Here is a 27,001-nt window from a genome sequence, read left to right as displayed (position 1 = left end):
TACTTGCGCCTGGACAAATACCACGCTAGTTATACAGCCTATCTGATAAAGGGAGGACGGAAAGAAAAAACATGTCATGCTCAAGCACAATAGCCAGGGAGAGAAGTTTATTCAATGGGATTTTGTGATAGTGGGCCAGATGATGTATTCCATTGGAACAGTTCAATTATTGAGTTTTAGAAAACAGATAATGGGATGGGAAACGGGAGATGCTCAGCCAAAGACTCTTTGTCTTACTGAGGTGGCTGGGGAGCATTGGCGTGTGTGTGTGTGTGTGTGTGTGTGTGTGTGTGTGTGTGTGTGTGTGTGTGTGTGTGTGTGTGTGTGTGTGTGAGCGAGACAGTACATAAGTGAGCACCACCTATTTATATTAAATATGGCATTTTCATCCGTGGCCTATTTGCTGCTGCCGAGGGGAAACACATTCATCTGTGGACAGTGGCGGGAGGTGAGGCTGGGGGAGGACAGGGGAATTAGGAGAAGAGGTAGTGGAAGACAGAAAGAATGAGATCACGGAGGGAAAATGTCCATTTTAAACATTCATTTTAGTCTTCAAATGATAATGGACAGTGTTTGAATGGGGGGGGGGGGGGGGGGGTGTATCCCCAGCAGCATTCAGATGCTTTTTCTCTTTCTTTTTTGCCATGTTTCCAGAGTGGAGGGTAGAGAGAGAGCAGAGCTGAGGAGATGACTGGGGGTAGAGTTTATTACAAATAAATAACTGCTACAAATGAGCCTCTCTCATTTGGGTCATGATAGAGAGCCTCTTAATTTGCCTAGTGGCAGATGAGAGGAAGGAGGAGGGTGGCGGTTGTGGGGTGGGGGAGGTGGATTAGATGGAGGAGGGTGGAAATGAGGAATACAGGGAAGGATAGATGAGAAAGACACACAAATGTAATTGCGACTGATGTTTCATTCCACATATGGGGCCCTTTTGGTCCCAAGCTAGCTGCCGCTATAGGCCTAGCTGTAATTGTCCCATCTGTATAATATGGCGAGGAATATAAGGCGCTATCACTACACAATAGGCTGATGGATGAGCCCAATTCTAAGACTACTGCACAAATGCACACGTTACCAGCAACTAAGTGCATGCAAATATGCTATCTGTGGTAATGTAAGCACGCTGAGGTGCAATGTTTGAATGCACAACTTACACTTTAAATTATGTGCAAAGGATACACTGAAACGATGCTGGATGACTTATAAACACACAAAAATAATGGACAGTCCGAATATCAGTTTCAGTAGTGCTTGTTTAAGAAAAATAAATAAAGTCTCATATCCATTCCCCTGTTCTCTGCCTTTCTATCTTTCTGATATGCCCTCATCTGTCATGAATTTGGCTGGACAGACCAAAAACACACCAAATGAGGCCATAGATCACAAGTAGCCACTGCGAGACACAAACTTGGGCAGAAACAGGCAGAGAGGGGAACAATACAGAGCTTAGCAAGAAAACAAACTCTTGTAGAGTCAACCCTTTAAAAGTGCATTCTTCCTTGCATAAGTTCACGTAGTACTCACATTCCCAAGATGACAATAAAGGGAAACACTGGGTTGAGTCTGTGTTGAGAAACTCAACACCCTACTGTTTGTACACCCTGTTTCCAGTATTTATGCTAAGCTAAGTTGATTATTTACTATTTGCAGTACAGCGTTAGCATGTGCAAGATGAAAGAGATGAAAAGATCTATATAAATAAACCTATAAAACAAACATATTATTTTACATATATTGTCTTCTTAGCCACAGATATGCATGATTCATGGCACCAGAAATCTGCACGAGCAATGAAACCAAAATGATCTAGGATGGCCTCCTAAGTCCTTCTTGACTTCCTGTCTCTTTATCTCACGCTCTCAGTCACTGAGATTTTACAAATCAGCTTCAGCCTGTTTCTTTTTTTTTTTAAACCCAAGTCACGCTGTTGCTCCCAACCACATTAAGACTTCTCCATCGCTCTCCGTTTCACTGTCTGTCTCTTTGACTGTTTCACAAATCACATTCTGATCAGCCGATCAGTCATCTCTCTGCCTTCGCTGACAGACAGCAAGGATTTGTGCGCATCCGTGTTTGTGTGTCGGTGAGGAGAAAGATATGTCATCTGAAAAGATGCCAGTGCAATTTTTTTTTAAATATGTAAATGCACGCCGTCAAGTCTTTCAGAAATACAATTAAATTCAAGATTTCAAAAGTTCTCATTCGTTTTTTAAACGTTTTAGACATCAGTAGTGCCATCAGTGTTCAAAAGTCTTGAGCCACACCTCTTATTTTTATATTTTCCTTCCAAGGAGCTTGACTTTATTTCCATTTCTATAGTGTTCTTGAGAAATAGGATTTCCGAAGGTCTTTCAAAGCTTTTTTATGGACATTTGCAGCTTATTCATTAATTTTAGTCCAGTCTTCATGCCTGAAAAATTTGAAAGTAGAATTTTTTTGTTTGTTAAACCATTTAACTCTGGCCAATGTAAAAAAGGCCCCTAACTCGCAGGATGAACCAGTGTTGAACCAATTTTAAAGCACTTTTTTTTTTTACTAGCCGCCGGTCGCATAATTACATAAATTGTTCCCATTTCTTGTTTTGAATCAATTACCAAACATAACACCATTTGACAAGCACAAAAAAGCTTTTTTTTGCAGCAACAGTTTGATTTCAAAAACTTGCTAACAGCTAAAACCTTGGCATATCTCAGCACAGTGTGCATCACGTCCTTATAAAATGTGATTAAACAGGAAGGGTGAATTTCGAAAGAAAAAGCAGCAGGACTAAAATACTATCTACAGCAGATGAACAATGTCTGAAAGTCATGTCCTTGAGAAACAGGAGACCTGACATAAGGACCTGAGAGATATATCTGGCCCTTCAGTTGATCTATCTACCATTTGCTAAAGTCTTACCAGAAATGGTCTCTGTAGAAGGGTCGCTGTCAAGAAGCCATTCTTTCCCAAGGAAGGGAAACAGGGAGAAAAGAGTGAGATATGCTAAATTACACAAGAACTGGACTGAAAATGAGTGGAGGAGTGGAGGTCTTAACAGAGGTACAGCTGTAAGTGTCCACGGCCATCTGCAAAACATGGTGGAAGCTCTATCGTGATGTGGGCTGCGTTTCAGCAAGTGGTGTTGGGGATCTTGCCAAAAGTGATGCCACTAGATTTGCAAAAAGCTACCCTCACATTTTGATCCACCACACAATATCATCTGGAAAACATCTGATCAGCAATAGCTTCATTTTTCGGCATGGCAATGATCTGGAAGCACAGTGCCAATGGAGTGAAAGCATATCTGGAAGACATATAATGGAACAACACTATGTCATGGATTGGCCTCCCCAGAAGCCAGAACTTAACGTTAACGAATCAATGTTGAAGCTTCTTGAACTGAACAAAAGGCAGCCAACATCCAAGAACAAGAGCTTTGAATGACCTTTAAGAAGCCTGAAGAACTATTCATGAAGACTACTTAATGAAATGACAAGAAAGACTAAATACTACTTTCATACTGACTTTCAAACTCTTTAAAACACTGTATTTCCATGCATTTTCTCTTCTTTCGCACATTTATAAAACAGGGTTTGGAGATTTCATTTTGATAGTGACGTGTACTTTCTAGTTTCTAGTTTCATTACATGTCCAACCTATAACATATCCAGTGGGCTTCACGCAGATTGTTAATGAGCACAGGAGCAACCGCCATCAACACTTCAAGCAGCACTTCCTCTCTTGTTGTCAACTTTAGAAACAGTCTTTCAGAAAAGGCTGGAAACACTTTTTTTCAGCTGTGAAACGCTGTGAAAAGTATATGACAAAAAAATATTTTTTTAAAAAGGGTGTTTTTCATGGATAAATCCTGAAGCAATTCATAGTTTAATTGAAGCATTACACTTGAACTTGAGAGCCCAGCACGCCAGAAGGGCTTCGATGTCACACTCAGAGACAACATTTAAATAATATTCAGCATTAAAAAAATAAATAAACCTCCTTGTCACCAATTTCAATACGCCCATGCAAACAAATGCAAAGGCATGCTCCGAAACTCAACTCAACCAATTAGCTGACAGGGCCAAGGGCATTTCTAGTAGATTTCTGTATCCTCATCTCATTATTTATCCTGTACATGTCTCCAATAATACTTTTTTAGCCACTTGAAAGTTGGAAAAACACCAGGGAAAGTGTCATAAAAGAAGCACACAGCACTCTTTTCTGCATGACCTCCAAGTACAGTAAATGCTGAGTGAATTGAATATGAACCTTGTCTGATGTGGAGCCAGGGGTAGAGTTTCTGTACTGTGCAGTCCAGTACAGCTCAGTACATTTCTGTACTGTAGCAAAATCGATACACGGATGTACATCATTGGACCGTTATGCCACTGTCTGAGAGGCTTCGCAGGGGAAGGAGGGGGCGAGGCCATTCGCTGCTAACTTGCGACCTAATGAAGCTGTTTTACAAGCGCAGTGGCGTGACCTTGCCCTTTGAGTTCAATAGTGCAAATCTGGTCATGATGTTACTACATAGCAAAGATCAGAGACTGGGTGCTGTCTGCATCAATACTAGAAGTAGATCAAAAATCCTCAGGCTGTATTAGTCCAGCTGAAAATAAAAGAATAGCTCATTATGAAGGGGAATTAATGAAGAGGAAGCTGGACGTTAGAATCAGGGCGGATAATCATATGATAAGTAAGTCCTTTGGTGCAAAGGTACAGCAGAAATCAATAGATTATGAGCTGTAATCCACTTAGTCACTTACTTTCAAGCAGTTAGGTGATGTCATCCATAGGGACACGCAAGGAAAAAGAAATATCTGTCTTGGTGACGTCATCGACAGAGGGTGATGACAGTATGAAAAATCTCCCTTTAGCGCGCGGCTTTTATTAGATCAGAACAATTTGAACATGTAACGAGGAAACAACAGCAATGATAAAATTGATTTAGTGCCGCTGCTTGTTTTTATGAGCACAAAAATGATGCGATATCACTGAAAAGACAGAGACGGACCCAAAGCTGGAGGCAGACAAAGATACATGGAGTGAAAGAACACCGTGAGGCTGTGTGTGTGTGTGCGTGTAGGAGTGTGTGTCTCACAAAGACACAAAAGGAGCCGTGTGTAAATCCATCGCTCGCTAATCGAAAACTCTCCTCTCGCGGTGAATCAGTTTTATGTTTTTGCACTCTACATTCGCGAGCCTTCTTATATGTGACTCACTGCTGCTATACAGATATGCGGTCTATACGCTGCAGTCCAATCCACTACTTTTAATTATGTGCGAGTGAATATGGGAAAAGGTAAATTGCTCTGTCAAGCTGGGAAATGGGCTTTTTGATGTTTGAGCTCTCATCACTTGGCATTTCTATTATTCAACAAGGAGAGAAAAATGAAGGGATGAAGAGGAGGAAGAGAGGAGGAGGAGAGGACAAACAACACCAAGGTACACCTCACTCCTGAATGTGACTGTCACAGAGTGTGCATGCACATCAGCCAGTAGGGTGGAGTATCGCTGATCATCTTGTAGCGGGAAGTTGTCTCTCATTGATGCAGATCAAGCGCACCCTATATTGCAAAAGCACTCCCATGTTTGGTTTAAATAAGTGAAAAAAACTTTCATCCAATCAAAAACACACCATGTTTCAATATAAAGGCGACTGGCTGCCAACATATAACGACTTTACACATTGATGATGTCAGTAATTTGTTTTCAGCATGTCCTGCTCCCCTCGAGAGGCCGAAAACGCCAAAGTAAAACAATGCTGAGACATATTTACATCCTCAGGCTGACTTGGACTTCTGCCGTGAATCTTTGTTATATCGGCAGTGCGAGCCATGATAGAAGTCTTTCTACTTCTTATACAGTCTCATACGGTCTCCGTCCAGGAATATACTGACATTTGGGAATCCTTATGATGATGATATGATTATTATTCCTTATATTGAGATGATTATTCGTATTTTCTCACTGATAAATTCAAAAACTGTAGGGAAAAAAGTAGCTGGAAATGCACAGGAAGAATTGACAGGCCAAACGCAATAGCTGCAAGCTGTTGCGTTTGGGTAGGTTAGGTTTCATTATAGGGCAGGGGTGGGCAACTCCAGGCCATGAGGGTTGGTGTCCTGCAGGTTTTAGATCTCACTCTGGGTCACCACATCTGAATCAAATGATCAGTTCATTACCAGGCTTCTGGAGAACTACAAGTCATGTTGAGGAGGTCATTTAGCCATTTAAATCAGCTGTGTTGGATCAAAGACACATCTATAACCTGCACAACACCGGCCCTGGAGTTGCCCACCCCTGTCATAGGGTCTCAGAGGAGCTTGCAGTTATGATATAACTATGGTGTAGATTTCCCCCTAGTTTTGGCCCAAACCGTATAAATAGGACGGCTGCATCAGGAAGGGCATCCACCATAAAAATCTGCGCCAAATCATACTGCATATTATATATGAAACAAGTGTTTGTTAAAATAATTAACAAATACAGTTTATGTCTGGCACAATAAAGTCGTTACAGTGTGATTCCCCACCTTACCTACTGGACATGGACTACCGTCTGGGAGTTTCTGAGTAATTTTCGAGATGCCAGAACTCTAAGTGAATTCTAACCTGTTACTCAATCTTTGAGTAACAGTTCTATTCAGAGCCCCGGAAAAAAATACAGTTTTTCTTGGCTTGAAAAAACTGCAGAAGTTTATACATCCCAAGGCTTGGCGAGCAACCTTAAACCCTAACACATTAACTAGTGTCCAAGCACCCTCTGGCTAGGAAGAGACTCGTCATCGGCAGGCCAAGAAGGCTATGCACACACTCTGATCCTTTATTGTCTGGAACACAAGTTCACATGCAGCGGTGAGGGGCAATCCTCATTCTACTCTCTATGCTCTGTGAAGCCACCAGTGGGAGAGCAGTTACCACACAAACTCACTCTGACTGAGAGAGACTGACATGCGAACCCTAAAAGAATATTGCAAATACGAAGCAGGAAGAGTTAGACAAAGGAACAGAGCATATTCTCCAAACCAATTATATTTTCCCACCTTCTCAGCTCTCACCCATGCTCGCTCCCTCCTTTTCTGCTTCATTCTCTGGCTGGACTGTAAATTTGGTCAGTGGTGAAGCTCTGGAAGTGAAAGGCCATTATCTGCTCTCCTAGGAGTTGGTCAATCCATTTTGTCTTCTCTGTCAATTAGTGTGATTCTGACTTTCATAGGAACAAAATTACACAGGCAGAGAATATGCAATTTAAAAAAAACAAACAAATTTCCACTGCGGCATCGGTCTCTAGCAAAAATGAGCTTACATGGTTATGCGTCATGTAATTCTGTCAACATTCAAAATGTTGACAGATGGAGATGGATGGCGCTCAGTATAACTGAATGCAACATCAACAGGAAATTAGCTAAGGTTTAAACAGAGGAAAACAACAAGTGTGTCTCCCTACCAGCACCATTGAAGGTCACAAATTAGCATTCCTTGACTGTTGTTCTTACTATGAAGTTAACCCTCATTCAACAAACTCTCCAGGAAGTCACTGTGTTCCAGAAACCTCTTGTAAAACTGCACCTTGTTGTTTTTGCGTTTCTGTGTGGATTTCATGAGCAAAATATAACATGGTGATTACAAAAATTGAAACATAATGTACCTTTCAGATTTCCTAAAGCTAGCTTGCGCTTGCTAGCTCTTAATATTTGATATTGGAGCGGCACTAGTCATTATTTTTACTTTACCCGACCCTGGATTCGTAATAATAATCTGCTCCTCGGGTTTTAAAACAATTCCTCTTTAAAGTGCAGCAAAAAGAATCCTCCATGTGAATGCCTGTACTTCTTCACTGGCTACATTAGTAAAATGTAACGGATCAACTTGGATCGTGTCAAAGAAGAAGCATTGTGAATTCAACAAGGCTTCTCTTCTAGCAGCTGACCTCCTACTGTCACTGCACTAACGTGCAGCAGACATATCAGTGCTCATCAAAAATAAAACACTACCTTTAATAATTGAAAATTACTTTCTGGTAGCAATAGCAGTTGCAGATGAAAGGAATTAGAAGGGAAAATCTGCAAATGCTCTCAGCATGAACTTTCTTCATCCTGCTGAGCAGCTGCTAAGCACTGCTGGCTGAAGCAGTGAGTTGTTGGACAGAGGCCTAAAGTTGTATTTGATATCATTTAGAGTGTCTTTTCACAGATGAATATTCTTTGTAATCCTCAAGGTAACCCAGAGCAATATATAGTGCTAAAAAAATTAAGGGAACACTTGAGCAATTTTTTAACTTTGACTTTTGTGACGTTTGGTGGGATTTTGAATCCAGTCTTCAAAGGGTTGAGGATTATAGTTTCCAGTGAACGTTATTATATCATTTTGCCCTCATAAATTACATAGCTGGGCTGAGACCTGACCTACTGTACTTGTGTTACAAAGGCTCTTTAGTTATCTGAATGCTGGGTAGATAGAAAAGAAATACAGCAGCAATACAGTTTTCTTTTCTCCCTGCGCCCTCGTGCTACATTCATATAATTTCAGGCAGATGCTGTACAGCTTTTGAAGAATCAAACATTTTATTTTTATTTTATTGCATGAAAGGACAAGACCACGATGGTAAAGTACAGACTGAACCCAGAAGAGAAAAAGAACATATTATACTGTTAACAGAACTTAGGCTTTTGCAAGCGTCTGTACAGACAGCATGCTAACACAAAGCTCGCCAAGAACCCAGAGTGATATTAAAGCCGAGTGTCCCGACCCTGAGAAGTCAGGGTTGAAGCTTGAATTCTCTCTGCCGGTTCATGTTTTTGTGTCGATCACTTTGAATTCTTTTTGTCCATTTTTCCTTGTGTTGTCAGCTTTGTATTCATATGTAAGCACTAAAAGAAAGATCCTCTATGTGTCCTCTTTGGGATGATGACACTTGTGTTGGTGTGTCGGACTGTAGCTTAAGGTTTCAATTGTTAACTGGTAATTATTAGACAACACATTTCAGGTCATTTTACAAAGTAACAAGAACGCAATGTAACGATTAGTGCAACATAATAACTTTCTCCGGGTAATTAAGTAACATATTGCATTCGATTCAAAGAAAGTAACAAGCAATGTGTAATACATTGCCTTTTTTTGAATAACGACTCCAACAGTCGACTTAATCAGCTATTTCGTAAGGCACCCTCAGTTACCAAAACCAAACAAGCACCAAGCTGAAGGTTAAAAACAGTTCAAATTCTTTTAACTGCAATAAGGTCATCAGTATACATTTTCTGACAGATGTCTGCATCCCTTCCATCGAGAAAAAAAGAGGTAGACTGGTATAAACTGTTAGCAGTTAGCGAGCAAGGTAGAAAGTGAACATCTAAAATTATTCTGGCTGAGGTTATTAAAAACCATAAATGTACCAAAATGCTTTAGACAGATCAAGCCAAGCAAAAAACAAACGATGCTTGGAACATAATAATGTGCCACTGGATTATTATAGCAGTATCACAATCAATCAATCCGCTATGGTCTAAGTGCTGCAAACGTTATAATCAGATGGAGAGCACACGTAATCGGATGAGAAAATAAGAGGCAGACATTAATAATGATTATGTTGCTGCATGTTTTGTTTTATTTTCTATCAAAAAAGTATGCTCTTGACTCTTCTTTCTACACTAACATGTTATTCTTTTTTAGAGAGTTAGCCTAAAGATGTGCTCTACTTGAACAGCACTAATAAATACATATATAGAATAATGAGTGAATTATTTTTTAAGGACTTGTGTCTATTCAGAAAAAAATGAAATACTAAAAAGCATGTGAGTCATCTTAACAGAACAGGGCCCAGACACAGGGTTGATACATGGTTACTTTACAAGCTGCTTAGATTTCAAAAGAAATTCGTCCTTTTCCTGTGTGCAGTGTTAAAAATGTAGGCGGTCACACACATTCTGCTGCATTTAATTGTGTTAATGTTGTAACTGGACCTGGAGCATAACTATAAATAATTTGGGCACTGAAATTACATTATGAATCAACTCTATCTTCGTGTGCATACATAATTCAGCGCGAGTTTCCAAAATCAGCACGTGTGTCCCCGACTCAGTGTAATTCAATATGCATTTAGGCATTTTCTCTTTAGAGTACATTTCAGCTTCCTGGACCGATCAGATTCTTATTCTCTCCGTCACGTCAACAACTACGACATCCATTTGTATCAGTTACACTCCACTTCCTCCGCGTGCTTATTCAGACACGTGGAAGTCAATTAAGTCTAATCGCTGGTAAATTACACAGCACTTACACGCCGGTTACCGTCTACGTAGCGAGGAAGTCTCGTTGAAGGTTATCACATCAAGGTCATTAACCATTATGAGATAAGAGTCGTGCAGGTAAAGAAGGGATGAGCGGGAGAGTGGCGACTGCTGTATCAAACTCTCATGGATAAAGGCATTTCGAGATAATGACACGTATACGCCAGGATTTGATCGTGCATATCATAATGCTGTGCAGATGAGGTCAGTGTGGGAAAATGAGAGGCCACGGAGTTTAACCAATTTAACGTCACATGCCTGTGTATAATAATACTTATCATCTTTTCAGTTCTGTGGTCGCTTGGTGCAATGGCTAAACTGTAATTTTCTGTTGTTGATCAGGTGTTTTTTAGATGGAGAACCAAGGATTTTTGTGAGGAATATCCTGAAGTAAACATTCAAGGGTTGCGTGTAATGTGTATCCCCGGTGGAAGGAAGGTATGCACGGCTTCATCCTATATGGTGCATTTTAAAATTCATGACATTAATTAGCACCTAAAACTGTGCATGTGTGTGGAACGCTGCTTAAGCTGCAAATGTGTTCATGCCCAGTATGTGGTACTATATGTGAGTAATTACCTTGATTGCTCACTCCCCCCGTGTATATTTTTAATATATTTTTCCTCATCAGCTCTTAATGGTGCTCTTCAAGTGTCTCCATTTTCTTCCTCTCCCTCTCTCTTCCCAGCCTTCACTTATTTGCAATGAGGGCGTTTGTGTGTTCGTGTATGTGTGTGTGTGTCTTTCAGTATGCCAGCAAGTGTACATGTACATAAAAACAGCTGTGAAACTGTACATTAAAAGGCTCATCTCTAGTTTAGACGTGGTCATCTGGAGTGTTTGTGTATGTGCGTGTGTGCGCGCACTTCTCCTACCTGTTTATCAGTGAGGGCATATAAGTACTGATGATCTGGGCTGAAGAGCAAATCTCGCAGGATCGGGCTCCCGTTGCTCACCACAACATTTTCATACAACACGGCAGGCTGGGAAATGGAGTTCACCAGTATCTGTAAGAGAACAGAGGAAAACGGTAAAGCCACGCTTATAATGCAGTCATAGATGATCGTTTTACAACTGTGTGAAAAAGAGAAGCCGCGATGCTCGTCTTTGTTGCTACAAAAATGAATCCAAAGAGCTCACAGTTTTTAGTCAAGTGTAGAAATAAAAAGTTCAGCATCTCCATCAAAGTTGCACATTCTGATGTGTCTGTCTGATTAGATGCAACGGAAGCTATTCATGGCGAGGTGGCGCTCAGAAACCTTAGAAAGTAAATAATACTTTGCAACTTTAAGAGACTACGGGAGAAATAACTTTTGGCAATGAACGACTGAAGAGACTACCAGTGACAGTGGTGAATACTGTTGATTGACGTATGACCTGAAACCGTGGTCATTAGAAGAACACCTCGGCAAATGGAGCCAAGAATGTCTGCTCGCAATCAGCTGACAGCTCCAATGCAATGAACGAATGTTTACGTGCCTCTAGGGTTACGATTGGAGTTGTCACAAATGATCACTTTGACCTCACAGGATTAGGCCTGTGAGTCATTACTGAGGACAACCCTTAATTACGCTTGGCAATCTTTGGTTCATCCAAGTTTCTAAGCCTTTCTCCATAATATAGGGTTGGTGTAGGCCTCAGCAATGATAAGTTAGACCTGATGGAGTTAAAGGATGTGCCTTTGCACATCTATAGAGTGCTTCCAGCTTCCAGCTGCTATTTCTAAGTTGATCTATGGAACATATGTGACCCCACCAAGTACCCCAAACTCCAAACATAAACTCCTGCCTCAAACTGACCCAATGTTCATGTTGAGAAGCATCACCATCGATGAGACCTAACAACAGTTCAAAAGTCCACAAAGTCAAACCCAAAAGTAGGCACATCAGGTTCGAAGTTATGAAGCGCCTTGAGGCGACTTTTGTTGTGATTTGGCGCTATATAAATAAAATTGAATTGAATTGAATTGAAAAGTGCAACCAGGACCATGTTTTTTCTCCTCAACATTAACATCAAATTATCCCCCAGGGTCAAATCATTAATGTAGACATATACCGTACCATCCTGATATGACTCCCTGATGTTTGCTGTTTTGACAAATGCCGAGCTCCAATGAGCGTCAAAGAAGAAGAAGTATAAGTGGTCAGACTGGGGGCAATCTAAGAGTAGTGCAACCCCGCCCAGACAAATGACCTTGAAGAAGACGTCATGTTCAGGATGGTTTTGACAATCTGACTATTTGACTATATCGTGCAACACTATCATTCATTTTCTCATCCAATACGTGGAAATTAAAATGATGCATTCACTTCCACCTCATGTAACCGCAGCCTTTTCATCTAGTGAAACACTTCAGAGGTTTCCTTAAAATGTTGCCATCAGGCGAAAAAATGCTACTAAAAGCGACAGATTACAATTGAAGTATCTTTATTTCAAACTTGCAATTCTAATATTTGTTATGTTGCCACGGTACTCAGGGTGTACCAACAACATGCAGCTATATGATGGTTCTTTGGTTGCCGGTGTTTAGTCTCCTAACAAAATTACAGAGTTATGAGGGTCACTCCTCCTGCAGCAGCAAGTAAATCTTTTTCAGCTTCCCTCTTTCCTTCTATGTCTGGATCTTTCTCTTTCTAATTTCCGACCCTCCATCTGCTCATCCATCACCTGACAGAAGTATAGTCTGCTGAAACTTTTTCTGTTTCTCTCCACTCGCTCCACCAGCTCTTTCTCCCTCTTTTTTTTTTTGATTTCTTTCTCCTCCTCCTCCTCAGTCTCAACAGTCTCTGTGATTATTATCTGCCAAATCACTACCAGAGTTTCCTTAATCTTTCTCTGAACAGAAGGTTCATTAACAGACAGGCTGTCATCGCTGTATGTGCTTTTGATGCTTAAGAGGAGGAAGCGGCTTTGGTTAAAAGTCAAGTGCTCTGGCAAATCAGCTTTGAGGAGATACTCAGTGGGATAAAAGTAGACTGAAACGGGAAATAAGAGGTAAGTCTACAGCAGTGAGAAACTGTTTTCTTGCCTAATTTTGGCGAAGGAAGTGGAATGCTATCTGCATAAGAAGCGACCTGTGTAGCAGACTGTGTCTGAGCGTTGTGATCTGATCAGAGAAATTGCAAATTGCATAACTTTTGTTGACTTTTAAAGAGCCTTTTCCCCGCTCGTGCTATTGTTGTTCTGTGTGAAGGAGGTGCATCGCACTAGTTACTGTGCAAAGGTCATTTGTTTCAGCAGCCCCCACCGCCCCTGCGTCGCACCCACACGATAACGCACTAACACAAACAGACACACAAACCGTAACTTTTATTGACATCGAGCGAGCGTGGCCTTTCGTCCGCTTGTTTTTCTGGCTCTGATGATTTTGCTCTCTCTCCCTGTCTCTTTCTGTGTGTCAACAACAGCGGAAAAGCACACAGTCGCACACTCGCACATTTGCACGCAGACACGGTAAGGAAAAGAGAGAGAGAGCTTATTTGATGATTCTAAAACTGCTACTCGTCCTAGGCTGCGGGATCATTCCTGATGAGCAAAGAACCGTGGCGGAACGGGGAGGGGGCAAGAGCAAAGAGCGTGCTCTGCCCTACAGCTCGGGGCAGAGGGCAGTTGGAGTGGGATTCAGGTCAGCTGGCACAGAGGAGACCGCAAACGGAAACAAGTGACTGTAGATTCTCATCGAGTCTACCAGCCCGCAGGTTCTTTTGCTCTCCTTCCGTGACCTTTGCACTCGGGAAGTTACTGTGTCCAAACAGAGACTCCATGCTGATGAAGTGGCAGCACTTAAAACCCTACAATAATCTTCCTCTGCACATTACATGGATCACTCTGCTGCACAGGTTCATGTAGAATTGATAAGAGTGGCGAGCTATTTTACAGAAGCTTCTCTAACATGGCATGTGCATACCTACATACACATAAATTCTCTTTTCAGTGTCATCTGTGCTCTACTAAATTAAAAGTCATAAAAGGGAAAAGAAAAGCAACACCGGGGGGCATCTGGAGTTCCTTTATGGTCCTGTTTTGTCCAGTTTCTCACTTTCTGGAACTTATTATAACAGCAAGCCCCAGCTATAAGATAAAAGCAGCTCTCCTCTTGGAAAAAAAAGAAAAAGCTCCTACCTGTTTTCAAAGGCACTTATTAAATATGCTTTTACAACCACTCCCAGGATGATTATAAAAAAAAGCATCCCATAAAGCCTACTGCTTTGATGTTACTGACAGCTTATGAGTCATTAAAACAGACTGTGTAAGTGTGTCTGTGTGGTTTTTTACTGATTAGAACGAGACAATCATACATATTTTTAAAAATCTTGCTCAGCGGTGCCATTCACCGACGAGCGCGCTGAACATTAATTGCTGCTATTTGCATTCTAATTATCCAGTAATCAATTTGTTTTAATGCATTAAAAAAAGAAAGAATAAAGTGGCATATCAATGCGGCGACTCAAAGTGTAGCTGAAGGGTCGTGCGGAGCGGGGATTGCTGCACTGCACAGAGGTCCATTTATATTCCAAGCATGCAGTTAATGCTCTTTTCTCAGGTGATGTACATTGAAGAAGCAGGAACAGGTTGCGCGTCGCGGTTAAGGACAGCGCAATAAGACATACATCATGTCTTCGACCTTTCCGATGAGGGATGGTCTCTTTATTTTGGGTTCTGAATGGAAGTTAAAGGTGACTTTTCCTGATGAGTTTGCAGCCCACGTGCTGACTTTGGTGGCACATCCGCTACTTTTCCATCCCATCGTGTTCCACTCTCAGACCTCAGTGTCTCTCTCTGTCCTCCTGGGATTAGACTCATTACCAAACCAATGGCGATATTAAGGACATTGTAACCCTTAAATGCACACAAACACTGCTCAGGTAGACAAAAAATACACAAACTAATATTTAGAGCATGCAAGAGAATGTCAGCGGCAGTTGTCAGTGCCATCTGAGGCCATTACAAGTGAAAGTGATTCATGATCAGATTCCAGCAGCTGCTGCTATGGTTAAAGTACCTGTCACTCACAACATCTTCACTGTGAAAAATGATGCGTGTTCAGAGTTTGATAAAAGAGTTTCTTTGGCTTCAAAGCGGATTGTTTTACTGAGCTCACCTCAGCTTACAAGGCCTGAACGTGTGACGCGGATTTATGATGTCACGAGCTAATGAAAGATTTACAGAGCTGAGATGTGCAAATTTGAAAACTGAACCTGGTTCTTCCTGTTAAAAGGGAGTTTTTCCTTCTCACTGTCACCAAGTGCTCACTCTGATTGTTGGGTTTGCTCTGTATTATTGTAGGATCTTTACCTTGGTATGATCTTCAAACAAGCCTGAAGGGGAATGTTAAGCCTCATTTGGGTTCAGGCTGAACAACCTTTTTGGTTTCTGCTACAGGAAAACAAACGTGACTCTTTGAAACATGGTATGAAAATGTCAAAGCCTCATGCTTTTGTGACCCGTTATGCACCCTGACTGATCCACAAGGTTTTGTCTTCTATAACAGTGTCATACTTTTCTCAATGTTCAATTTCAGCGGGAGACAAAAAAAAAATCCAATTGCTAACAAAGGTCCTCTCCTTGAAGATCTCCGTCTCAATTTGTGTAACAACCTATAGCCAGATGTGGCAGACAAAGAGTCTCGTAGGAAAAGTATCAAAGTCTTACATTTTAAATATTTAGCTAATAGTTAAAATGCAAGTGTAGAAATATCTGTTATACGGGCGATACCGTTAGCACTGCTCCCTCACAGCAAGAAGTGGGTATCTAGTGGTGTTATGCTAATTGATGATTCTAATATAGGGGACTTCTTGCAGTCATGGATCCGTACAGTCTTTGTTGGTGTTGTCCAGCACAGTGTCATGCCAAAGCGTGACAACAGACCTGCTGCTGCACTGTCACATTTTCAGTGCCTTGCCTTTAATACACTCTGCCTGCAGAGCGGGAGATATCACAACACCACTACATGTTCCACTCCACAATAATTTGTCAGTGTCACATTTTGCTTCGCAAAGGTGTGGTAATGGACGTTTGTTCAACAAATATATTCAACAGTCTTCTGAGTGAGCGTACAGCAAACGATTTCACTGAATGCAGAACTTTAAAGCTTTCGGCATCCGACACCACCTAAAGCTTCAACTACCCATAGCTACGGGAGTGTTAACAGGCTCCTAACATTCAAAGCGTTTGTAATTTAGGTTGCTTGGACCAGGTGAATGTAAGTACAATCTTTCATTTCATATTGTATAATCAGCTCTAAAGGGAAATATGTTTAATTGCTTTATGTTTTCTGGTCTGCTTTTTCAGAAGGTTTTCATTGAAACTAGATGCCTGCAGTTGTAAGACGACACTGTGAGGGCAGCGAGAGTGAACTGAAACAGTAAAGGTTGCAAGTCCACAAAATCCTGAGAGTTTGTTTTTTGTTGTTCTCTCTTACAGGCAGATTAAGCCTGATGTCATATCATTAGCTGAAATAAAGACAACTAGCTGGCAACGTTTTCCTGCATATTTTGATCTGTGAACCATTTGTCAATTATTTAACGTGCTTGTGACGTCGGTCCTTTTCACAGATAACACTGTCATACTGCAGCTTTGAGAGGTCAAATGCATTAAACTTGAGAAAACACCAGCAAACAGAAAAAGGCAGCAAAAGCACTCAAAACACAAAGGAAGTGATATAAAATTCTAATTTAATTCAATTCAATTGTATTTACATATAGCACCAAATCACAAGAGCAGTAACCTCAAGGTGCTTTATATTGTAAGGTAGAGAACCTGCAATAATACAGCAACAACAACAACAATCAAATGTCCCCCTATGAGCAAGCACTTGGCGACAGTGGGAAGGAAAAACTTCTTTTTAGCAGGAAGAAACCTCCAGCAGAACCAGGGAGGGGAAGCCATTTGTTAGCATCAATAGCAAACATTTATTGACAGTATTATACAAATATTCTCCCTGACAAAAGCGATAAATCCTCTGCTTCTTTAAAGCGTGTCTTAGTGCAGTCCTTGCACACTTTGGCTTCTGTCACTTCTGTGCAGCTGTTCCATCACATTATTGTCTCTCCAAAAATACTTCTGTTGTGTTTTGTGAGTTTGTGAGTCCATCTCTATTGTGTTCTGTGCTTTTGCAGTGTTTTTCTATTTCCTGATGTTTTCTTAAGTTGCAGTGCATTTGGCCTCACAGGGCCACCATACCATAAGGGTTAAATATTTGATTGATTAGCACCAAGGTTCGATCAATCAACAAACTGTTCTACCTGTTAATATTTTTTTAATAGCCATCAAAACTGTAATCACCCAAATTTGGCAAGCTCCTTCACGTTACCGTTTTGTAGCACAAGAGGAGATGCACCCACAGACTGGCTTCGGTTTGAGATGTGATGGAGACAGATAGCGCAGGGTGAAGGTGGGAGGTGTAGCACAACAGAGAGAGGGACGCTCAGTGTGTGCGCATGCAAGTGTGTCAGGAGTGTGTAGAGGAGGACAAGGTAATAAAAGTGAACAAAGGGGAGTAATGAGGTTTGGCTGGAGTACTGCAGTGATTAATACCATGCTGGGTTCAAACACCGGTCACACCTTTGGGTCAGGTTGGCTGGGAGAACACAATCACACGCTATCAATTATTCCTGTCTTCCTGTTCTCTGACCCATCTTTCATTTATTTAAAACTTCCTTTACTCTTCTTTTTTTCTTCCAGCCACTTCCTTTCCTCCATCTTCCATTCCTTTCTCCTCCATTACTTACTTATTCCTGCTAATATTTTTCCTTGCCTCGCTTCTTTCTTCGTTCACCATACCCTGTCATTCATTTCTTCACTTCATTTCATTCCCATATATCTCTCCCTCCTCACCCTGCTTCCTTCAGCTCCCTTCCCCGCTGCTTTTTGAGATTTCTCCTCTTCTTCTTTTCTCTGATTCAGGCCTTCCCCTTGTCCTTTCGCTTCCCCCACAGACACAGACCTCTCTCTTTCAACTGTGTGACTCTGCAGGCGCCGGTTTGTGTCCAGACATGGCAGTGCCCTGTCCAACCTCAGCTGTTAAACATCTAGCTAATTATATGGTTGGACAAAGGCAAAGGAAGAGGAAGAAAAGGAAGAAAGGGAATCAGAGATGGGGGCGGAGGGGGCGAAAAGAGCTCAGTAACACTGTTAGCATTTCTCGCTGAAACCGAAGTCACAACGGTGCGGCGAGGACAAGCCGTAACCCACTGTCCTAAATGTTTAAGTCTCCCTTTGATGGCGCAGGGAACAGAGAGAAGAGTAAAAGGCATTTCCTTAATGAAATCTACAGCAGTGAACGTGTGTGTATGTGTGAAACAGCTCCTCATTGTATTCATGATCCCTAATGAAATTGATTTTAGGCTCATCTGCTGAGAGGTTGGCCTACACACACACACACACACACACACACACACAGAAAGACACACAAGCACACTAATAACTCTGACACCAAGGTTCTCTTTGCAAAAGAACTGCCAGCAGTCAGTGAGAGTTTGAGAAAATACTGTCAAAAAAATACAAAAAAAGTAAGAAAATGAGGGATGAACTCGAGCTGGCGGGACGGATGCATACAGCAGTTGTCTCAGTTATGGAGTACGTATGCGTCTGTCTGTGTGTGCGTGTCTGTGTGTGTCTGACCCTGGCTGGAGGGCATTCAACATATCACAGCACACCTGCTGACTAAACAGTCTACGTCTAGGTCTCTCTCGCGCTCTCTCTCCCACACACACACACACACACACACACGAGTGTGCACACAGCTTGGTAGAGTCACATAAGCGAAACAGGTTACTCGGAGTGAAATTAATCATCGTTCTTTTGTCGCACCACTGCTCTCACAACAGGAGTCCGGGCCCCAGGTGACACACACACACGTGCACGCACACACAGCCACACACACAAAGAGTGACAGCCAGACAGCTGGTTGGTGACAGCATGCCACTATGAAGCTGTTTTGCTAACAGCTAACATTAGTTGGCTCTGGTTAAAAGAGAACAAGCAGTGCCGAGGTGCGGTCAAGAGAACGTACAGTACACACCGAGCGTCTTGATTTCAGTCCAATACACAATTTTTTTAATGATTTTTTTAAAAAAAATATTAATGTACTGTCAAATCACTTTAAATTAGAACAAAGGCCAAATGATCACGCGTAACTTTAAATTGTGGCTGGATAAAAAGTTTTGGAGGCCGATCGTGCTTCCTTGAACACTAGCAAGAACAGAAACGTTTGTTGCTTCAAAATAACGGACACACGTTTTTCTCTCTTTTGATGCTTTCAACTTTGGAGAAAACTCCCCGAAAAATCTCAGAGAAGATTATTTTAAATGCCTTTTAATGGATTCCTTTAAAATGGTGAAGAGCCCCCTTAAACCTCTGTCTGCTTTCTCTTGTTTCATCTTTAAAGCCCAGGCATTTCCAAAAAGTGGCTCAACCCAGACACTCCATCGGCCCTTTTTTTTTTCTAAATGCCCACCGTTTCAGCTAATATTGAACTGAGCATTCTCTTCCTGCCTGTGATAGTTGCATTATTTTAATCCAGATCAAAGGCGAAGCTTCTAAAATTTTAAATCTCTAAATGTAAAATTACTTCTCACTCTAAAAAAAAAGAAAAAAGTGTGTTACAGAAACCAAAAAGTGTGTTAACGTTAACGTTTAACCAGGAAGTGACACTGTTAAGATGCAGAATCTATTTTGGGAGTGTCCTGGGTCCAGATACACTACATGGACAAAAGTATTAGATTAAAAATCTAATTTCCAAGAGAGAGCTGACATCAGTACAATATCTAAATCTGTATATAATACAATACCAGAGACTTTAACCTGTCAGAGACTGACAGAGAATTCCTGGATACCATGTGATGTGTAAAGTTGGGACCCATGGTAAACATTTGCTGAATAACTATTTCCATGTATTAAAGCAGCATATGCAGCACTAAGTGCTTTTGATTGGAGTCCGCTAAGGCATTATGGACAGCCCCATTGAAATCAGTGTCATGAATTGTACTGATATATTACTTCAAGTCAAACTAATACCGTTTGATAATGAAAAAAATCAAACACTCATTTTGTTAAAGGCAGAGAGCAGACGGGCCTGTGTAGGTCAAACTTTGGGACCCTCATGTGTCTTGAAACAAAACACAGGTTGTTTTTTTTTATCATCTGTGCAGATAGTTTTACAGGGGAAAAAACTTTATAACTGTGGCTAAATTTCTCTATTATGTGTGTATTGTGTGTGTATAGCTATGCTTATGCATAGCTGTGTAGTTTTAACATTTGTTAAAACGTTGCTTGTTCCAGTCATCTGGACAGTTCTAGTTCTAACAGTTCTAGTTAATGCTACACAGCATGTTACACAGACATCTAACCTTCGGGAACTTTTCCATTTAGGGGTCCAATGGCAGACTACAACAGAACAAGAATCAGCTTCATAAGCTCAGAATCTATTAGACTCTAGATATGGCAAAGGTTCTGTTTCTTAGCAGTCTCTCTTTACTTTCTTAGTGTTATTGTAAAGTTCCCATAAAGACCATCTTTACATAGAAAGCACAAAGAGAAAAAACAAATGGTTACAAAGTTGTTTCGCTTGAAAGAAAAGAGAAGAAAAGTAGGTTAGGGACATAAAAGCTGAATTGTTTAATTGAGTAATTAGGAAATCCTGACTGAGATAAGTGAGACTGAAGTAAAATAGTATTTCTAAAAATAGGTACTATACCTGGAAAACCAGATTGGGAAAATTCCGTCTTAATTTGAGACCCAGTTTTTGTAATACGTTCCCTAACCTTCATGTGACAGTTAAGGTTTGTCTGTCAAAATTCACCTTTGTCAATACCGTGATGGCTCCAGAACTCATTAGCTTGGTGACTAAATCCAAAAAAGTGCGATCCATCTCATAAAGAAAGAAAAAAAGTTTGGAACAAATGAAATCACGCAACAACTCCAAAATTAGAGCTGATTCGGAGCACCTGACATGTTGGTCCTGCTCTGCGCTGGCACTTGTTTTGAGCAGCGGGGTAGCATTTTCGCTTTAATCTGCCACTATTTGCCAGAAGTTGACAGGGGTGGCTAAGTAAGCAAGACCAATTAGATACTGTCACACTAAAAATTCTCAAAGGTTTTAACCTGACAACAGTTTGAATTATACTGAGTTTACGGTTCCTCCCCAAAAACTTGGCACGGGTTATTAGCACTTATAGCACTGTGAGGATTTATCATGAAGACTGCAGGCCACTGGGAGCGTCAAAATGTCACCATATCCCTTTGACTTACATCCCAGATGGGGATCGCGTGCGATAAAGTGACACTTTATGACCAGGAGACACTAAGAGGAGATGTCTCTTTCCATTCAAGGACCACATAGATAAGAAGACTTTTTTGTCTGCTGTCTTGACTTCATTTTAAACTTCCTCCCTCAATAACATCATCTGCCTGCTCCTGTAGCGAGGCAGAAATAAGCAAATAAATTATAAACCCAACAAAAAAAAAAAGAAATCACCTGTAACTGAACGTAATCTAGCCTCATATTAAGCCTAATTTCTTTAAAATAAGTGAACAATTCTGCTAGTGGGGGTCTATAAAAGAGCCCTTAATTCAGGAATGAGTGTCATTATTATGAAACAAGGTGGAATAATGCAAATCACTCAACTGGCATGAAAAAAGACAGCATATTGACTTAGACTGTCAATATGACTCGATTTGCATTGAAATCGCGTGGAATCACCTTGACGATGGCACTTTAAGACAAATTAAGTGACTTGCTAGGACTGTTTTTGGGAGATTTCTCTTCCCTCACCGCTCCCATCCCCTCTGTGCCATGGCACCTCTGGAAGGGCTTCTGACATCACTGGGTCTGGCTGTGGCCGGCTTGTAACGGTGTGCTTTGGACCCACTGCTGAAATGTGGGTAAGACAGACTGTCTCATATGCTTTCTGTATGTGAGTAGAAATGCATTTATACAATGCTAAATATTCATATCATGCCAAATCACAAAAGTAACCTCAGGGTGATTTATACTGTAAGGGAAAGACCCTATAATAATACAGAGAAAGCCAACACTTAGAAAACCCAGTATGAGCAAGCACTTGTCAACAGTGGGAAGGAAAAACTCCCTTTTAACAGTAAACTCCCAGCATCCATCTGGCACGGCTGGATGGAGTTGAACCAGCGTATTCACGTTGCCTGAGTTCCAACAGAAGTGAGTGAACTGAATGCCGTCAGCTTACATACGCCACCTAATGCTGCCTCGAATGCCACTACCCAACAGTTCATACAATAACATGACTTAACAAGTGATATGAGTGGCATCTTCAGTACCTTTTGACTGTCACTAAGGAAACGTTTGGAGTGTAGTTGATACAAAGGATAGCTCCTAGTATTTCTACCCGTCTGGGGATGCCCTCCACATAAGCATGTGAGACTGAGGACTTCAAGGTGAAACCAAGAGCTCGGGTCGATGGAGAGGAGGACGATGAGGCCAGAGAATGCATTCTTGCACCAAATATAACTGCTGGCCCTGAGCTATTGTTTTCACACTCCCACCATAATAGTTTTATCTTGACAGCTCCGAGATGAGGACAAGTGAGGACAAACCTTCATCTCTCCACAGCTCCATCGGTGATGTGTGTTTGTGAGTCTGTATTTGCATCGACGCAGCGTTTCACTTCTGATTTGGCGCCACCGTCCCTCTCGCTCTCTCCTCAGAGCTTTAGAAACAATTGCATTTCTCTTCCTTTTTTTTGTTTCCCTCTGCCTTTCTCTATCCATCTGTCCCTCTCTCATCCCGCGCTCTCTTGTCACACTCCCTCCCTCTCTTTTGCTTCCCCTCCCTTGATGTACCAGCTCAGCTGACACACATGAGCAGCCAAGCAGAACACACCGGTGTATAGCGCAGCCTAGCAGTATGTGTAGGTGCCACTGTGTGTACGTTCGCATATATGCGTGTGTGTGCTGCCCTGCAGTGAGTAGTGAAACTACTGCTAAACTACATCAATTTGTCAAGAGCAGAGGGGTGTGGGCCTTGAGGACCGCTGCTCCACCATCTGCAAGGTAAACAGACGAGTACGGATTTAAAAGAAAAGTATTTTAAGGCTAAAAATTCCAACTGAAACTACATGTAAACTTTTTTTACGTACACAAAAACACATTTATGTTTCCTTTGGATCAGGCTGACTGGAGCAAACACCAGGAGGATGGGACACTTCATCACTGCCATTCCTTCAGTGTGTGTGTGCATATGTTGACTTTGACAAAGAGCGGTCAAGACCTCACTGTTGACGGTGTGTTTTATGTGCGTTGGAGTGCGTGTGTAAACAGAAGCCCCACCTCGAGAACGCGACGCCTCATTATCAAAGGGGGAGTGCGTATAAATTATCAGCTTCTGGCCCCGATTGAACTAAATAAAGAAAACAATGTCACAGCGCGGTCACGGGGCGAACGTCTACTGAACAAATGATAAATGTCTCTCTCGTTCTGTTTGCTCTCCTCTTCTGGCCTGTTGCCACGGCGATTAATTCTGGGATGCGCACACACGGAAAAAAGAGAGTGAGAGAAAGAAGGAGAGATGGGAATGACACATTTTGGACGGCATTGCTTCAAAAGCATCACGCTTATCGCAGCTACACACAGACTGTGTGCGATTAATCCAATACCCCCCGAGCACTGTCTCACACACAAACACACACGTACATGAATTCCCATGCAGCCACACCCAAAGTTGCAGGTGAGTGTACGTGAAGGTGTGTGTCTGTTCGGAATTTTTAAAGGGGGTTCCTTGTGAGGTGACGGTGCATTAAGAAGAAGCAATTAAAGTGAAAGAAGAGGCGTGAATTATTAATTTGTGCCGGTAAGATAATAAAAAATGCAGGACAATATTCAAAAACAAAGTGACCTTCTTTCCTACTCTGTAATCCATCTCTGACACAGCAGCTTTCACACTCAGTTTTGATACAAAGCTTTCCCTCCTATCTCCCTTCCCCCCGTCCTCATCTTCTCCCTTCCTCACTCGGAGTGACAGCGAATCATCAAACTTACTTTAGCTGGCCTTAAATAGGATAAGAGGTGTAGGAAACCAGCAGTGACACACAGATCACCAGTGATCACATCTGCTGTCGCTGGGAAAACTGGCTTAATGAGACTTGTAAGCGCTGGCAGAATCATTTTGGAGAAGTTCTCTGATATGCTGCAAGATTTTCTTCCCCCCTGTGGCTTTTAGGTCCTGGACACAGACTGTATATAAAAGAAGAAATACGTCCCTGGTGTGTTTAGCCTCTCAATTGCTAGGTTCAATTTTTATTCATCATACTGCAATGTTCTTTTGTAAACTACAGAAGCATTTAGAGTAAAACAGACCTTCCACCTCAGCTGGAAGAAAACCTGCTGCCAAACACTTCCTGCATAACACAGTACAGCAAAGAGAGTTACAGTCCTGGGATTTGATGTTGTGGAAGTTGGAAGTTATCACTTTCTAACAACTGTAATGCACTGAGTATTATTTTAAAAATGTAAAAATGCACTGAGTAATGCACTCAAGTGTTGTGATAATATCATAGGTGGCTGGTGATTCCCACCTCTACAGATTCAATGCATTTGATGGTTACTGGCATATCCACATGCCTAGCATGAGTTTATGCTTTTCTGTTATTAACGATTGGTCACAGTCTACATACAGCCAACACCTTTACCTGGCCCATGCCCCGCCCCCTTGAGATGACCCTTGTGGCATCATCAAGGTTAATGACTTATGAGGTCTGTCGCTGCAACACACTCTCACTCCCGAGGCGTAATATTTTACGCTAGGTGACAAATCGTCAACATGTCACGCTTCCGGGCACCCAACACATTCCCAAATGACGAGATCGGAAAAAGGAGGAAACATGAGAACCGTTTGGAATCAATACACATGTTTGTTCATTTTCCTCAAATTGCTTTGGAAAACACTATTTAAAGTCGTTAAAGTGCTGGTTAAGGATAGGGATAAGGTTATGGTTAGGGCTGGAATACATGGCTGGAATGTGTTTTACCACGGGACCCTCATTCCACTGTATTTAACCCATGGCCCGGTGAGTACCATGAGAACACCGAAGGTCGCCTTTGGTGTTCCTCAGGAACGCCGCGGGACGTGACAAATCGTCAGGATGTTACGGCTTGGGAGTGAGATCAGGGTCACAGGACATCTAGAACTCTCCATAGGCTTAAAGTAGTGGAATTATGCCACAGTTTGTTCATCACAGTTCGTTTTATCACATTTAGCAAACTTAAAATAAGATAAATCAAAGTCATTTTGAAAAAGCAAAAACACAAAGAAAGCGAACAGTTAGCTGCACATGAAGACAGCTTAACTTTCATCAGTGAACTCAAACAAAAGCTCCTCACTAACGAAGAGATGCTGTAGCTAGCGAGCTTTGTTTGAGACAGATAGTGTCTGTGAGGGTTACAGAATGATTTCATTGCTATGTTCTTCCTGTTTCCCTGCATTTCATCCCCCCTCTTTCCCCACTTTCTTGTCTTGGGAGCAGAGAAGAGAAGTGGACAGTCAGATTAATGACCTCGGCCTCTAACACACTCAGTCTTCCTCTTTATGTCTATCTGCTGCTGTGCGAGAGCCTCATGACTGCACTGGGAAGAGACACATGGGAGAGAAGCTCTGGCAAAGGAACAGCGGCGCTCATATTTCTGGGCTGTCTGTTCTCCTGCCGCGCTGTCATTTATCTCCAATTTTGCATATTTGTTGCAGCTGTTGACATGAAAAGTAAAAGTCACTTCCTCCGGCAAACAGGCAGAAAGTCAGCTCACTAAAGGAGCTTTAGCGCGTTAGCGCAGGTGGCAAATGTGCACGTCGACGCTTGCGCGCCTTCCCCGTGTCTGCGCATCTGTCTGCGCTTGTGTCTGCTTGTGTGTGCGCGCGTGTCTGTCGCCCTGCTCGGATCTGTAATTACAAAGGAGAGACGATAAGCCACTTTTTTCCTCTCCTGTGGGAGCTCACAGCTAATTATAGAGCCAGCGGTGCTTCAAATTGCCATTTAAAACAGCCATACGGTGGGAGACAATAACACGCACCCACGGTGGTGTCTGCATGGAGGTATCTCAGAAGAAGAGATAGCAGTACTGGCAGTGTTGGTGGGAAGGAAAAAAAAGAAAGAAAAAGCACCCCACAGCCCTGCTGGGAAGGAAAAGACTGATTCCCTGAACGGGAAGCCATTTTTTAGCAGCTAAGAAGTCTGTGAATTTTACAGTAAAAAGCAGCTGTAGGGGCAGATTAGGAAGAGTGATTCAGGTTGATTTGAAGGGGTCAACGAGCAGGATAAGCCCATAAAGTCAAGATCATTTAACAGGCATGTGTCTTTCTTGCATTTTATTGTTTTCTTTTATTCATTTAATACCTGTGAACAGCTCCAAAGCCTCCATAACCAAACACACTGATTTCCACTTTAAACCATACAGCACTGTGCCAAGAGAAACCCCTAGCCACTCAGCTGAGGAAGAGTCCGAAACAGACCAAATTCTAGGCTTTAGTCAATATAAAAACTAGTATGAAAAAAAAACACGAGAGAAAAGAAAGGAAAGATAGAAAAGAGAAAGAAGAAAGATGCTGAGAGTTGCAGTTGAGAAAAATGGAGAGAGGGAAAGAGAGAACGAGGAAAGCTAGAGAAAGGACAAGGAGGGATTTTGTGGTCTGCGGTGGAATGCGCTTTGAGGAAACGAACACTGCCAATACACACATGCACACACACGTGCACACAAATGAAACAATCT

General features: G+C 41.8%; 1 protein-coding gene across 1 annotated transcript in view; it reads right to left on the bottom strand.

The window, feature by feature from the left end:
• Positions 1-27,001, bottom strand: part of LOC146684456 (plexin-A1-like) — a 314,632-nt gene that overhangs the window by 153,566 nt on the left and 134,065 nt on the right. Inside the window, exon 4 of the mRNA XM_085444381.1 lies at positions 11,146-11,277. Within this exon, the coding sequence (XP_085300507.1) occupies positions 11,146-11,277 (132 nt within the window). The remainder of the gene's footprint in view (positions 1-11,145; positions 11,278-27,001) is intronic.

This window comes from Copadichromis virginalis, linkage group LG20 (genome assembly GCF_057382275.1).
Source record: "Copadichromis virginalis isolate Kocher_CV1m ecotype Utaka linkage group LG20, C_Virginalis_male_GT1.1, whole genome shotgun sequence".
Lineage (NCBI taxonomy): Eukaryota > Metazoa > Chordata > Actinopteri > Cichliformes > Cichlidae > Copadichromis > Copadichromis virginalis.
This window is presented reverse-complemented; position numbering and strand designations above follow the sequence as displayed.